Source organism: Schistocerca cancellata, chromosome 2 (genome assembly GCF_023864275.1).
Source record: "Schistocerca cancellata isolate TAMUIC-IGC-003103 chromosome 2, iqSchCanc2.1, whole genome shotgun sequence".
NCBI lineage: Eukaryota > Metazoa > Arthropoda > Insecta > Orthoptera > Acrididae > Schistocerca > Schistocerca cancellata.
Window position 1 is genome coordinate 15,117,723 of NC_064627.1, and position 16,033 is coordinate 15,133,755.

The following is a 16,033-nucleotide window of genomic DNA, read 5'->3' on the forward strand; positions in this document are numbered from 1 at the left end:
TCTGCAACTCAGTATCTCCGCTATACAGTGAGTAACAATTTTCCTTCTCATAATTGTTACACATTGAAAGGAAAGGAATGGTTGAGCCCAAACAAAGCATCAACTCCCCATACAAAGACCTGCACACATCCACAAAAGATCGTTTTAAGTATTGATGGAAGAACAATGTCATGGTGCACTAATAATTGCTTCCCCGAAGTGTAATCACCAATTTTGATATTTATTGTCAACAACTCAGATGTTTTATAGATGCAATCCAAGAACAAGAACCAGGAAGACTGCGTGAAGTAATGTTACTCTATGATAATGCCCACCCGTATTCTGCCAGACTGACGAGAACTTTATACAGGAGTTGGATTGGAGGTCATTCTGCTCTCACCTTATTCATCTGATCTTGCTCTCAAAGATTTTCACCTTTTCTGTTCCCTATTAAACAACCTTCAAGAAACTTCTTTTCTGTATGAAAATGTGCTCCAAACATGGCTTGATGAATTGCTTGCCTCAAAACCATGATTTCTGAGGTCGCGGAATCAAGAAGTTACCCCAGAGTTCGCAAACTGGTATAAAAATTGAAGGAGAAAAAATAATTGATAACTAATGTCTCTGTTGTGTTTATTAAACTTATGGAATAATGTTACAAACTTATGCACCAACCCAATACATTCAGGAAATCAAACCAATACATTCAGGAAACAAAATGTGTACTACTGCCAGGAAAACTGAGAGGGCACACTGACTGGCTTTCAGATCTAACAGACGGGAGAAAAGTTTGGATAGGAAGGACTGGACACTCAGACAAAGCCACGTGTACTGAGAATAAGTGTGTATTATGCAGCTCTGTAATGTCACAAGGACTTTTAGTGTGCAATTCAGTAGTAAAATAATGATTATTTGCATGTTGTATTACAATAAGCAGCAACTAAAATGTCATTGTGTTACCTCTTTCAACTGTGCCCTCTTTTCATTGAGTTTGTCCATTTGAACAGCCAATTCAGCTTCTGCTTCTGCAAGTTTTGCTTTTTTGGGAGCAACTATCTTAATAACACGATCATAAACTTCCATTGCTCTCACCCACTTGCACAGCCCTTCACAAGCTGTAGAAACTTTCTTAATAATATTTGGATTGAAATCCTTATTTGGGATGAATCTGAAAAATAAAATTCATTTTTGCAGACTGAAGCAAACGAAGTGGCATTACATAAAGTGAGGTTACTGAGCAGTAAATGTAAATAATGTGTGTTGAATTTCATTTTACACTGCAGTTCTCAAAAACACTTGTAATGTGTGTATGTTTACTTTTCACGAATTCTTTTCATTATTGCAGGTGAAATGTCATCTTTATCATAAGCTTTAAGGCTGTCCAAAAACTTGAGATCTGCCAGAAGTTTCAGCGAAGGCCCCCAGTAGTCTTCAATGACTCGGCCACTTCCTGAGGGATCTGGCTTCCTCTCTGGTTTTGCTCCCTTCATGATGCATACAGCTTCCATTACCTAGAACCAAAAAAGTCATTTCAAAAATACTGTACTGATGTGACTTAACGTTTTCCAAATTAAATGAACGTTACTGATGTATTATGTGTTACATTGCATGTTGTTACTAAGACACTGCAATAAGCTAAGTCAAAATATCACAGTGTTCCAAAACACATAATACCTAAAAGCCTCAGTGACACTGTTATTTGCAATGGTATTATCATTTATAATGACATTCACAAAAATAAAAATGGGTCATATTTTGGTAAGCTAATGAGGAATAAAATACCTTATTTTATTTATTTATTAATATAGAGAATAGAGTTTAGAATAGAATAAAGTTTATTCATCTTCAAACATTTTACACATACATGTGGTACATAAAATGTAATAATGTTTACTTCAGTAATGCATTGATACATACACTGTGAATATTATATAATCATGAATCTAAAAACAAGGATTTGTTATGACTTAGCATGACAGTAATTAGTCCCAACTTTATGTCAATGTGTTCCTCATACTCTTTTAAGGAGTAGTATGCTTTCTTCTGAAACCATTCTGCTAAAATAATTTTAAATGTACCGTAGGAAACAAAATGGGCAGCTTCTGGAAGTTACTGTAGTAGGGTTTTGCTTACATTATTCCTCAGTATGTACAACATATACAGTTTCTGTGTGGTTCACCCAGCTGAGTTTTTGATATATGTAGAGACATAACAATCTGATTATTTTGTGATCTTCATTGCAGACACTTAAACTCAAAATAATGTCTTCAGTTTTATTATTATTGATTTCTAAATAATCTGCCTGAAACCATTAGTGCATTGGCCCATTGATATATCTACAATATGTAGCAGCTCTTCTAGATTATCAACTTGTGTGGGCAGAGGTGTATCATCTGTGTGCAATACTGTCCCATAGCAAGAATGCATGTAAGTTGTTTACACATACAGTGAACAGGAATGGTCCCAGTATTCTGCCTTGTGAAATGCCTTTTGTAATGGTTCATAAGTCTGATCTTTGGTTGTATGCTCTGTTGCTTCTGAATGATTCTATAAGGTGAAGAGCACTCTCTTCAACTCTGTGGTACTGGAGATTTTTGATGAGTATATTATGGGAATCAGTATCAAAAGCTATTCTCAAATCCAGAATAGTTGGACAGGTTGTTTTATTATGCTCAAGAATCATATCTTTGGCCCCCCCTTTCCAAACAAATCTTACCAATTTAACTCCTGCTGGAGGGTTTTTCATAGATTTCACTATAGTAATATCTGCCGGCTTCAGGGTGTCCAAAGCAGTTAAGGCAGCCTCCAATGCAGGAATAGCTTGTGACAGCTCACTTTCACAGTCATCCTTAATTGACTGTGCAACAGCTGCTGCTTCATTCGCTAATGCTTCATCTGCACCAACAGTCTGCAAAATCCAGTTAATCTCATTGAAATGATTGAAACATGAAAGCAAAAATGCTATTTAAAAAATTATAACAAGAAAGAAAAAAAAATAGAACAGACATTTACAACAGGCAGTCAAATGAAAATCAAACGTCCACCACAATGGGTACAATTGGAAAGTTATCACCACATGCATTGCGACCTTTATCCCACTGGTAGATGAGACAATCAATTCCTGTTTCATAGAACACTGTTGCTTCCTGACAAAACCACAACCTCACCCACTCTTGCACTTCATGTCCACGGATATCAGTTGTGAATCCATCAACAGCTGACCACATTCTATGAAACAGGAATTGATCATTTATTTCATTTATTTATTTATTCTCCATGGACAAATACAAGGATTTGTTTTGGATAGTTTACATATTGATCATTCCCCCTTATGACATTGTGGGAAACAATTGTATAAAATAGGTCTAACAGATAAAAAATTATGTTGCTTCTTTTGTACATGTAAATACTATTTATACAAATGAAAGTATTCTATTCCTCTGAGAGGAATTCCTTAATACTATAAAAACACTTATTGCTGAGGAACTCCTTCAAGGCAATTTCAAGGCAGCTTCCACTTAAGCTTTTTAATTTTTTTGGAAGCTTGTTGTAAAATTTGATCCCCATGTAATAGGGACTCTTGCTTGCACTTTTTGTATTATTTCTTTCCAGGTGATAATCATTGTCCCTCCTAGTATTGTGCATGTGCACTTCTCTATTTAGATGATTGTACTGCTTGTATTTTAGCATCACCTGAACAGTTTTATAAATATATAGTGATGGGAGTGTTAGTAGTTTCTTAATTTTAAAATTTCTTTGCAAGACTCATTATATTTAAGCTTACGCGTGATCCTAAGTGACTTTTTGTGAAGGATGAATACCCTATTTACATGCTTGGCAACAGCACATCCCCATACTTCAATTCCATACGTGAGGCATGGATACACTAAAGCATAGTAGATTATACTCATTTGCTCATATTTAAGAAATATTAATTCGTTTATCCAAAAGTAAATGGTCTTCAATGTCAGCTCAGAGTCTGTGTGAATTTCAACCATTTACATTTCAGTTCGTGTGGCAGGCTGACCCTTCAAATTAAAATGTTTAGTGACAGCGCAAAACTCAGTTCTCTCCTCCTCCAATCGCAGTCAACGCACTGTCTAATTGAGATAGCTGTTGACAATGAACTGTATGCTGAACACAGTCGAAATTCTTTACACGAACCTTCAAATAATTGAGCTTACCAAATGTGAATGGACAACAAAAATGTTCAATTCTTTAATCGAAATTTACCTAACTTATCGAGCCACCTCCCTTGTATAACTGTGTGCCAGCTGAAAAGCCGAATGCATTATGCTGGGACTGAAGCTCTGTAGTTCGGGTGGGGTGACTGATGGGAAGAGGCAGCAGGTGCACAGGCATCGCGTGAAATCAAACAGTGGGTGACAGAGCAGAGGAAGGGGAGATTGCAGGGAAGTTGCTGTGGGTGCAGAATGAGTGAAATGTGCTTCATTCACCTTGTTACATAGAATTTTGAAATAATTTGTTTTGGTGTGTACCACACATGTCAGGATTTACAGTAAGAACATCTTTTCATAAAAATTCAAAAGTTTAAGTTTTTAACGCAATGTTTTTCTGATACAGCAACACACATACTTAGAAGGTTCAACACGGTATTACGACGTATCCTATGAAATTTGTCACCTCGTTATTTCACCCACTTGATGTAGCACGCATTCGAGAAGGCCCAGCACAAATATTGAGCCGTGCTGCCTTTATAGCCATCAAAATTGCAAAATTGTTGCTGCTGGAGGATTTTGTGCATGAACTGATCTCTCAATTATGTCCCATAAATGTCGGATGGGATCTGTGCTTGACAATCCGGGTGGCCAAATAATTTGCTGAAATTGCCTAGAATGTTCTACGATCAGTTGCGATCGATTGTGGCCAGATAACATGGTGTACTGTGATCTGTAAAACTTTCACTGCTGTTCAGTAACATGAAGTCAGTGAATAGCTGCAAATGGTCTCAGTGATTTCATTTGGATTGAAGGACCCAGTCCATTCTGTGTGAACACAGCTCACATCACAACGGAGCCAAAACCGGCTCAAATCGTGCCACGTCGACAAGTCGGGTCCACAGCTATGGTTTCGTGTGGTCCGTGCCCTGCTCTAACCCTACTGTCGACGCTTACTGATCGAAATTGGGACTCACCGATTGGACCACTGTTTTCCAGTTATTAGGGTCTGAATAGTCACAAGCCCGGAATAATCACAAGCCTGGGAGAGGACCTGCAGGTGATGTGCTGTCATACATCCCATATCGATTTCTGCAGTTATTTCATTTGGTGATGCTCATCTGTTAGCAATGACAACTTTATGCAAATGCTGCTGCTCTCGGTTGTTCAGTAAAGGCCGTCAGCCACTCCATTGTCTGTGGTAACATGACATACCTGAAATTTGGCAACACTGTGGATCTTGGAATACTGAATTCCCTAATAATCTCCAAAACAGAATGTTCAAAGTCTGTTCATTCCCATAGTGTGGTGATAATCGTGTCTGAAACCTTTTCACATAAATCACCTGAGAACAAATGATGGCTCTGCCAATGCCCTTCCCTTTATACCTCATTTACCATTTATACCTTCTGTACAAGGGGACTGATGACCTCAGAAGTTTAGTCCCATACTGCTCAGAGCCATTTGAGCCTTCTGTACATGTGCATGTCACTGTCCCACGATTTTTGTCACCTCAGTGTACTATATAGATTACAGTGTGCATGTGATGACATTTATGACATTCGGTTCGTGGGATGCTCAACTGCGTGGTCATCAGCCCCGTACACATTCCTATTCTGTACACAGTCCAATCTAGCCACTTGCATAAATTATGATGGAATAATGAGGACAACACAAACACCCAGTCCCCAACCGGAGAAAAACCCCCAAACCGGCTGGGGATCGAAACTGGGACCCCATGAGCCAGAGGTAGCAACACTAACCACTAGACCACAAGCTGCGGACAGAGAGAGAGAGAGAGAGAGAGAGAGAGAGAGAGAGAGAGAGAGATAGTGTGTGTGTAAAGATCAATCTTTTCAGTGGACAAAACATGCTATGTATAATACTACAGTTTATGACGTAAATTTTTAACCCCTTGTTTTATGGGATGTGGGAATATAGTTTTACACAGAGTGTCAGAAGTTCAAAAGTCTTGTTATGGTGAGTGCTGTAGTTGTTGTGAAAACTGAAAGCGTATGTTTAGTTTATTTGCTGAGTAGTCCACGTGTACCTTCTAATTAGAATTTTTATCACTGATATCTTGGGCATTGTAAGTTATTTTTAATTCATTCTACTTTAAATGATTCAAACTTCATCATTTTGGTTTATCAAATAGTGGTGAGTCCAAGCTGGAATAACAAAAATATGGTAAGGATGGGGTGATACTCACAGAGAGGAGGCACTAAGTCATAGATAGGCACAACAAACAGGACTGCTAAAATATCGAGCATGTGGACAAAGTTCTTCGCTAGTTCGAGCCCTCCCCCACTCCAGTACAACACGTGCCCCCTATCCTGCCCACACACATACTAGTCTCGCTCCCACGGTGCACAGCTTCCAGACATTCACTGCACCTCACAGCCCTATCCTGACTCCACCCCCACCACCTCTCTAGACAACACACCATCTTCCCACCACCTCACCCTGCTATCCCTCCCTGTCCCATCCTTACTACCACCACCCAGTCAGGCAGATTACTGCTCTCATCAGATTAATTCACAGCCAGGCACCAGTGCACGGAGGCAATGGCCGTGTGTGTATGAGTTGTGCTTGCGTGAATGTGTATGTGTTTTCTACTTCTGAAGGAATTGCTCCTCCAGAACCTTGAATGATCAGCATTTCTTCCCCCCATTGTGTCTGTCTGCTAAATGACTCCTCTATGTGGTGATTGGTGAGTAGCATTTCATAGGATTTCATTTTGTAGGATCTGTGTCACAATAAATTGGAAATTCATTTTGTAGTAACAGAAAAATAATAATAGAGAACAAATGCATGCACAATATTAATAAAAATGTCAACTATGCAATAAGCTGAGGATTTACGCAATTCATTCCGATTATAGATCCAGCTGATAAATACAAGAAATGAGAAGAAATTTTTGGAGCAGATAAAAAGAACATGAGCAGCATGCACAAAGGTTGTAATTAAAAATATGGTACCCAGGATCTGTTGCATATGCTTTACATATTCCACGAACGCATAATATGAATGCACTAAACTCCGAATTAAAATGTATTTGATATGATGCACTGGAATGTTTTATTGTATAAAATGATGTTATATAATTGCAAAAAGGCTAATCGTCTTTCAAAATAACAAAAAGTCAATGACAACAGTCATACCTCTTTTTTTGCTTCCACAACCACAGTGTCCTGTTCAATTTTAACCATCAGTTTTTCTGTCTTTTCAGATGTCTCAATGAGCTGAGGTTGAAGTGCATGTAGTTCTTCTTGCATCACAGAGATCTGTACATTCAAATAAGAAATACATGTGAAAACAACTTTTTCCAGAGACTGTCACCAAATATAACAATGATCCTACTCCAATGCAAATTTTAATAAACATCACTCAACTACATCTATTTAAATCAGTAGATTTCAAATGGCAACAATTTTGTAATAACTGTTGCCTTATTTTGGTTGAGAATGGGATAGTTTTTTCAACTAATCTGAAGGAAGACAAATCGAATGTGGATCCGTAGTTTAGAGTCAGGAAGAGAAACTGATATGAACTCAAATGAAACAACAAAAAATTTGACAACACAAAGTCACAGGAGTAAATAAGGGAAGCATAGCAAAAACAGAGATATAACTATTTATGAGGTATCTGGATTGCTTCCTATCCTATTTGTCACACAGCAGCAAGCAGTTAATAATCTGCAGCGAATTTAATCTAGATTTTCTAAGGGATGCTGATAGGAAAAATCATCTGGAAATCTTATTTAGTGCCCACAACTTGACCTCAGTAATTAACTTTCCAACAATGGTGGATAAACACAGTAGGACCCTAAGTGATAATGTGTTCTTTGATAAAGCTCAAAATAGAGAGAATAATCATCAGAACATGCATTAACAAATTGTACCGGAAAGCTGGACACTGGAGAGTAGCTACAAATGAAACAGTCTACAAGGAAAAAGAACCGGTAATGAGTACAATCAGAAAGAAACACATTTCATTTTTTGGATGTCTAATCAGATCATTAGAGAACAGGATCATCAGGAGAATAATAAAAAAATTGTGGAATTGTAAGTGCAACATTAAGTGGATTACAGAAATCAACGATGACATGGATGAGCTACACGTTACACTGGAATACCTAAGAAACAAAACTGACAAAATCAGGAAACTTACAGACAAACAAACCAGACTGCAAACGAGAATCAACAAACAGACATTATGAAGGGTGATTTCTGATGAAGAAAGAAGAAGGATGAGATCGAAGAGAATGAAGTACTGGGCTGACAGGAAACTGAAAAATTCTTTGTATAAAGTTGGCTAGAGTGGTCCAATGATAGTCATAAAATGTAAATAAATAAATATATAAAAAGGTCAAAGCAAGAAAATAAATGTTTACCCAGTAAAAAATGCTCTCTCTGATTATGATGCGCAATTAGTTAGGATAAATAACATAGCACATTTCAGTATGCATACTCCTCAGTGAAAATCAGTTAGAATAATTAATGAGCCCAGGACCAACGTTTCTAAGAACAGTTTACAGGAGATGAGATGGGATGTAATTTATAATGAACGAAATGCTAACATTCGATGATAAATTCATATCATTATTTGAAAAAAGCTTCCTCCATAAGCTAATGAGAAAGAATACCAAACAGCCATGTAAAAACTCATGGATCACTAAAGGAATTAAAATATCTTGGGAAAGGAACAGGGAAATAAATATTTTGGCATGAACAAATAGGGATCCTACAGTAGTTGTGCATTACAAAAACTATTCAAAAATACTAAGAAAGGTTATTAAAAATTCAAGGAACATGCACATAATGTCAGAAATTAGTACTTCCAACAACACACTTAACGCTATATGGAACATAGTGAACGAGAGATAGGACAACCAGCCAGAGAATAAGACAGCACTACTGAACTGGATGGCAGGTCTATAAATAATGAGTCACAGGTAGCAAATAAATTTAATAATCATTTCTTAAATGTTGTAGAAAGCATTAGGACAAACAATTCAAGAGCAAAATCATATTAGTATGTTAAAAATGTAAATTTCAATTGTATGAATATATCATCAATTTATCCTTCTGAAATTATACATTCTCTCAAAACTAAAACCTCACCCTGTTTTGATGGTGTTTCCAATAGAGTACTAAAAATTTGTTCCCATATAATGAGTCCAGTCTTGTGTGAAATCTGTAATGCATCACCAACTCAATGCATTTTTCCAGAGAGACTCAAATAATTATTGTTAAAGCCCTCTTTAAGAAAGGTGATAAGAGAGATGTCAATAACCACGAATCTGTTACAATGCTGACATAATTTTCCAAAATTTTTGGGAAGGTGATGTATTCTAGAATAGCAACAATATTATCCTTAGGAGATCACAGTTTGGGTTTCAGAAGGGTTGCTCTACTGAGAATGCCATTTACATTTTCTCTCACCAGGTTTTATAAGCATTAAACAATAAATAATTTTTTGCAAGTTCTCTAAGGCAATTCACTGTGTGAATCACAGTATTCTCCTAGATAAATTGACATTTTATGGTATTCATGGTATATGCATAATGCATAATGTCATATCTAATGAAAAGAATGCAGAAAGTTGTACTTAGTAATTCAAGCAATATAGTCCAGGGACATACTACTGACTGAGGAGAAATAACATATGGGCTTCCCCAAGGTTCAATCTTATGTCCACTACTGCTCCTCATAATGTAATTGATCTTCCGTCTAATATACAATAAGCAGAATTAGTTCTTTTTATATGTGGCACTAGTTTTGTCATCAATCCAAGCATACATACAGAAACAATTTAAGCATACATTCAAAAACAACAGAAATGGTAAACAGAGTTCTTAAAAGTAACATTGACTGTTTTTCTGTGAATGGTCTCACCCTCAATTTTAAAAAGACACAACATATTCAGTTCTCTGCATCTAGGGGCACTACATCAATGATAAATGCAACACATGGTGAGTAAATAATAAGTAGGATGGAAACTTCAAAATTCTTAGTGGTCCATATTGATTAGAATTTACACTGAAAAAAAAATATATATATAATACACTTTGGAACTCTTAAAAAAAAAACATAGTTCAGCCTCGTTTGCACTTATTACCATTGCAAATCTTGCAGAGAGACAAATCAGTAAGTTGACATATTTTGCATATTTCCATTTATTTATTTTTGTCCATATAACAAAAAGTTTTCGGACATTGTCAGGAAAATTTAGCTTACATTACACATATACAGTAAAATATTTACATTTTTTCATAACATCATATGGATCGGATACGTCTGTACACACTAGTTTTCAAAAGGGCACTACAAGTAGGTGCCTTTATAGTGTAACACAATTAAGCTTATATTTATAATAGTATGGTACACATAATACAGTGTATAATTACATTCTTTCAAACCACTAATAGATCGGAGAGATTGTCTATATACACTGTTTATCAAGATTGCATGACAACTTAAAGTCCTCTATACAGTAACAACACTTCTCTATCAATAATTGCTTCAGTCTACTCTTTAGCATATTTAGATTTGCTTTCTTGAGTTCACAGGGTAGTGCATTGTAGAAAATTGCTCCCATTCTATGTGGGCTGTGATTCGTTGCAATTTTATTGGTCACAATTCTATGAAAATTTACCCTTCCCTGTGTATCATAGCTGTGAACATTACTGTTTGTCATATTAAATTCAGGATTTTGTTTCAAGAACATGACTGTCTGCAGTATATACATGGAGTACACCGTAAGGATTTTATATTTTCTATATATGTCTCTACAAGGCTCTCTCTTCTTTACCTTGGCTACCATTCTTACTGCCCTTTTTTGTAATCTAAAAAGTCTATCTATATGAACTGCTGATGCCCCACCCCCATATCTCAATACAATATTGAAGGTGCGGATGAATCAACCAAAAATATATTTGGCTTCAAGTATCATGGTCCAAGAAGGCTTAGACCTTTTTTAGTAGATACACATTTCTACTGAATTTCTCGAAAATATTATGTACATGTTCTTTCCATGATAAGTGTTTATCAACAACGATGCCCAAAAATTTATGTGAATTTGCATATGCAAGACCCAATGGGGATGTAAATACAGTATCAGTTATGGCATCATTATAACTGAGGATGAACTTCATTATTACCATTTTGTCTTTATTTACAAGAAGCTTGTTTGCTGTAAGGTATGTGGACAGGGTATTGAAACTGATCTCGGTACTGTTAGCTGCAGACTGCATATCACAGCCACAGCTGATGAAGGATATGGCATTGGCATAGCTTACAACCAAGCAATTTTTAGGGTTCAAATAAGTTATTTACATATACAAGGAACAGAAAAGGCCCTAGTATGCTTCCTTGAGGCAAGCCACATTGAAGTGTCCTGAAGGTTGAATGGTTGTTAGGAGCTGCTCATTATTTTGATAAGTTAGCTTTACACACTGTTTCTTGTCTTTCAAATAGGAGGTAAGTAGCTTCAAGGCTAGTCGTCTCAACCTGTACTCTTCTATCTTACACAGAAGGATGGTATGATTCACAGTATCAAAGGCTTTATTCATATCTAGGAAAGTGCCTATTACCTCAGTAATGTCACATGGAATAATGTTCTGGGGTAACTGATCTTTAAGAAAGTAAGTCTTCATTCCACAAAAATGTGCTGTAAGAATAATATGTGGTGCTCACCTATGATCATCCTGTAGACATCTGTTTAAGGAGTTGGGCATTCTGACTACTGCTTCACGGTGTATTTATTCCATCATGGTGTTTGTTGTAAATAATCCACCACAGTTCAAAAGGAACAATAATGTACATAATTACAATACCAGGAGAAAAACGACATTCATTACTCCATGTTAAGGTTGTCTTTAGTACAAAAAGGGATGCAAAATGCTGCAAGAAAAGTTTTTGATCACTTGCCCAGTTATATAAAATGTCTGAAAGTAAATTTGGTAACAAACTGAGAAAGTTTCTTCTTATATTTTATAGAAAAATCTCTATTACTGTAACGTGTAAAAGGTGGTCGGTAGGAATTACTAACTCACATCTGTAAATCTTTTTTCCCCCTTTTTGGAAATACAAATGTTCAGAACATTTCCATTATGTACAAATTAATTTGTGATGTGAATGTAAAATCACTTGTTCCACATCATTGCGATTTACCATACAAAACACTCCACGGAACATGTAACTAACTATTTTCTCACAGAGCCACTAATTGATTCTGCAATCCAACACAAACCAAATGGATCTCGGCTGTTGGCAGTACAAAAAGAAGATGAAGATCACAGGAAAAACAATTACAGTACTTGAAATATTCAAATAATAGATTAATGATAATTTAAAAGAAACATGATTTTGTATAGAGATTTTATTAGTTCACAAGTGTTTTCATTTCTAATTATTATTATTATTGTTGTTGTCATCATCATCGTCATCTGTTCAGTTCTTTCATTCTTCGTGTATACTAAAATCAGTCATGAAGATGCTGCTCAGTGCCACAATGCCACATTAAATATTGTGACTTAAAGCGGTGCATAGAAATCTGCACAGAGAAATAATAGTGAATGAAGGACAGATCCATCTATTTGCTACTGCAGAATTATTCTTTTGTTTTAACATCCAAACATCCAAAGTGGGCTCTTTTCTTTTATTTTTCTGAGACACATGAAAAACACATTTAGGTAAGAAAATGTTACATCAGATTTTGTTGTTATATAAATTACATATATGTTTTACCTTTTATTTTACATTGTATGTGTCCTGTGGGTGCCAACTAAACTCAGTCACAGGTCTACAAGCATAAGGAATGTTAGGATATTGTCTGAATGGAATTTTTGTTCAAACTCCAACTTTTAAAATATATATCCCAATAAAAGTTTTGTCATGTGCCCATTTTTGGCCTTACCATTGCTATATTTGGCTTGTCCTGAGTTGTGGCTGATGTGCAAATGTGTTTTTGCTATTTTTTTGTAGTTGTAATGACCTGCAGACATACGTAAAAATTTTGTGAAGTCTCGGTATTGAGAACTATTTGGTGTTGTTATTATTATTCATGGATTACGTTTTATATTTTAACAACATGTATGCTATGCACAACTTTGTACACTATGGTAAGGAAAGGTATGCTACAGATTGGTGCACAAGCGATTAGCAGACAAGTTAACACAGTTCTTATAATTATATTTTTCCCTGAGAAATTTAAGTAAACAGTAAATAGAAGATTTACTTAACTTGTATTTCTCCAAGTGTACAAACTATATTTGCAAATAATGAGCAAGAAATAGTGTCCAGCTAATACAATGACAACAAGGGTGAGGCTGTCTGAACAACGGTGGTGTCTGCACAGATTCACGTAACAAAGAAGCTCCAAGTGCAAGTGGGCTCTGTGACTCCCACTGGCCATCCTATACTGTGGCAGCAAGGGGCACTCATGATATGGGGCTGCTGGAAGTGTGGCTTAGTGGGCATGCACCATTGGGTCTCCTGAATCCCGCATGACCACTGTCTGTCTGACGGAACCTCACATTCTGAGACGCCTGTGAGGTGGTATTGATCCATGATACCACAGCTTACATATGTTTTCTCCTGCTTATTTTTGAATACTATGTCTCATTATGTTGCTGTGGCTTGGACACATATTTCACTGCACAATGTGGATATTTGAAGTGCTTTTGATTGTCATTTGTTTCATCTATTTTTATCCAGCGTGTGTGAGTGTGTGTACCTGTGTGTGTGTGTGTGTGTGTGTGTGTGTGTGTGTGTGTTATATTTTTTGTTCCACAGTTCATTTAGAGTACAGAACACTGTTTTGTCACAGAGTACTGTTTGCTCATTGATGATTTTCTGGCCCTGTGTGGCATATTTTTGTTTGTGATACAGATGATTCCTGTGTTTCAGGATTTGGAGATCTTCTTCTGTGCCACTGGAGATGTTTCTAATGTGGTGGTGTGCAAATGTGGAATGTGTGTTGTCACTTTTCAAAGCTCTAAAATGTTCCAAGTAATTTATCCTGAAATTTCTATGTTTCTGTGTGATGTATGCTAAATTGTAGTCTTTGCAAGTGAGTTGCTATATACCCGCTTTGTTAAATTTATCTGTCATAGCATTGGGTATTTCTAATCTTTTCTGCAGTGTGTTGTTTGTTGTATATGCTACATGTTTATTTTGTTTTCTCATAATGTTGCCTATTGTGTGTGTTACAATGTTGTCAAATGTCAGTGTGCAATGTTTTCCTGTTGTTGTTTCTTTATCTTGTGTGCTTTGTGTGTTCTCTGTTGTGTTACTGTTATTGGTTTGGGTATGTTCAGTCTCAGATGTTTTTCTATTTGTCAGCAGTGTTTGTTTTGTAACCATTTGTGTGATAATCTATCTGAATATATTAAGGTCTTGTGTGTAGCTACCTTGGGATTCTGTTAAATCTGTTTAGGATATTTCTGAGGTTGGTTTGGAAAATTTATTTTTCTGTCTCTTTCACTGGGCTGTATTAATATCTCTGTGTAACTGTAGTATCTGGTCATGTGTTTCATCAAACAAGCAAATTATGTCATCAACATAGCAGGACCAATGTACTAATTTGTACTGTTTTGGTTTTATTATTTTTCCCAAGGTTTTGGTTAAGGTCACTTTTGAGTGATCTCATGCGGAGTCATTCCTGTTGGAAGTAGAACTCATCTTTAAATTTGAAATAATTTTTTCCTGTTATCACTTTCAAAATGGTTGAGACTTCTTGTGTCTACATTTGTGGGATAATGTTTGTCTGTCTTATCTGTTTTTCAACTATTTTGATTGTTTCTTCAGTAGATATGTTGGTGTACACTGATGTGATGTCAAATGAGAATAATGTAGATGTGTTGGGTATATTCATATACTATTGTTGTTGATTAGGTCACTGGTGTTTTTAAGTTTTTGTTGTTTGTATGAATACAGTGTTTTTTTTTATAACTGTATGCATACACTGGTGCAATTCTGAAATCTATCAAATGTCTGACCGCAACGTCGGGCTTCTGAAGATTTTGTAAACAAATAAGTGTGTGTACTCTTGGGTTCTTTTGTGTTGTTCTTTTTATCTGACTTCATGAGTGGGTGTATTCTATGCTTTTAATAGTTTTTGTATTTCTCTTTGGAATCTTTGGGTGTGGTCAGTTTTTAGATTTTTTAATTTGGTTTCTTTCACGAACATTAGTGTTTTCTTGGTGTAGTCCCTTTCATACATTACGACCAATGTTCTTCCTTTGTCTGGTCTTTTGACCATTACATTGTATACCTTCAGTTTTCTGTGTATGTCTTTGGATGGTTTCCTTCTCTGTGGTTATTTTGTTATCACTGATAGCATTTTTGTTCTTGCTGATAATTTGTTTGGTTTCATCTGTTGTCAGTTCTCTGGTATGCCCTACATTGAAATTTGCTGTATCTTCCTTTCCTCCTGCTATATTACATACTAGCCGTTTAACCACTGTTTCCCCTAGAAATGCATTCGACACATATATTGAATACAGCCCCTCCTACCCCTCTCTGTGTCTGCTTCTTCCTCCATATATCCACCAGACCCTTACACCTTTACATATCTATTTCCTCCTTGCACTCCCTCTGTCTCTAAACACCTCCTCCCTCCCTTTGCCCATTTCCTCCACCACCTCTATCTGACCATATCTTTCTCCTCCTCCATCTGCACATATCCTTCTCCACCTCTCTACTTCCATCTCCACCTCCCATTCTTCCTCTTCCACCTGCCCACTACGCCTCCCGTCTGTCCCCTGCATCTCCCCCTCCTCCCTTTCTCTGTCTATTTCCTCCCCCCTTGCTCTGTCTGTCCCCTTCTCTATCCACCTCAACCTGTCCCCTGTCAGCCTCATGGCGATACAT

General features: G+C 36.6%; 1 protein-coding gene across 1 annotated transcript in view; it reads right to left on the reverse strand.

Moving 5' to 3' along the window:
• LOC126163202 (dynein axonemal heavy chain 3) overlaps positions 1-16,033 on the reverse strand; it is a 1,221,238-nt gene that overhangs the window by 428,671 nt on the left and 776,534 nt on the right. The window contains exons 42-45 of the mRNA XM_049920156.1: positions 7,319-7,441; positions 2,696-2,887; positions 1,297-1,490; positions 940-1,147 (exon numbers count right to left, since the gene is read on the reverse strand). Coding sequence (XP_049776113.1) covers positions 940-1,147; positions 1,297-1,490; positions 2,696-2,887; positions 7,319-7,441 — 717 coding nt within the window. The remainder of the gene's footprint in view (positions 1-939; positions 1,148-1,296; positions 1,491-2,695; positions 2,888-7,318; positions 7,442-16,033) is intronic.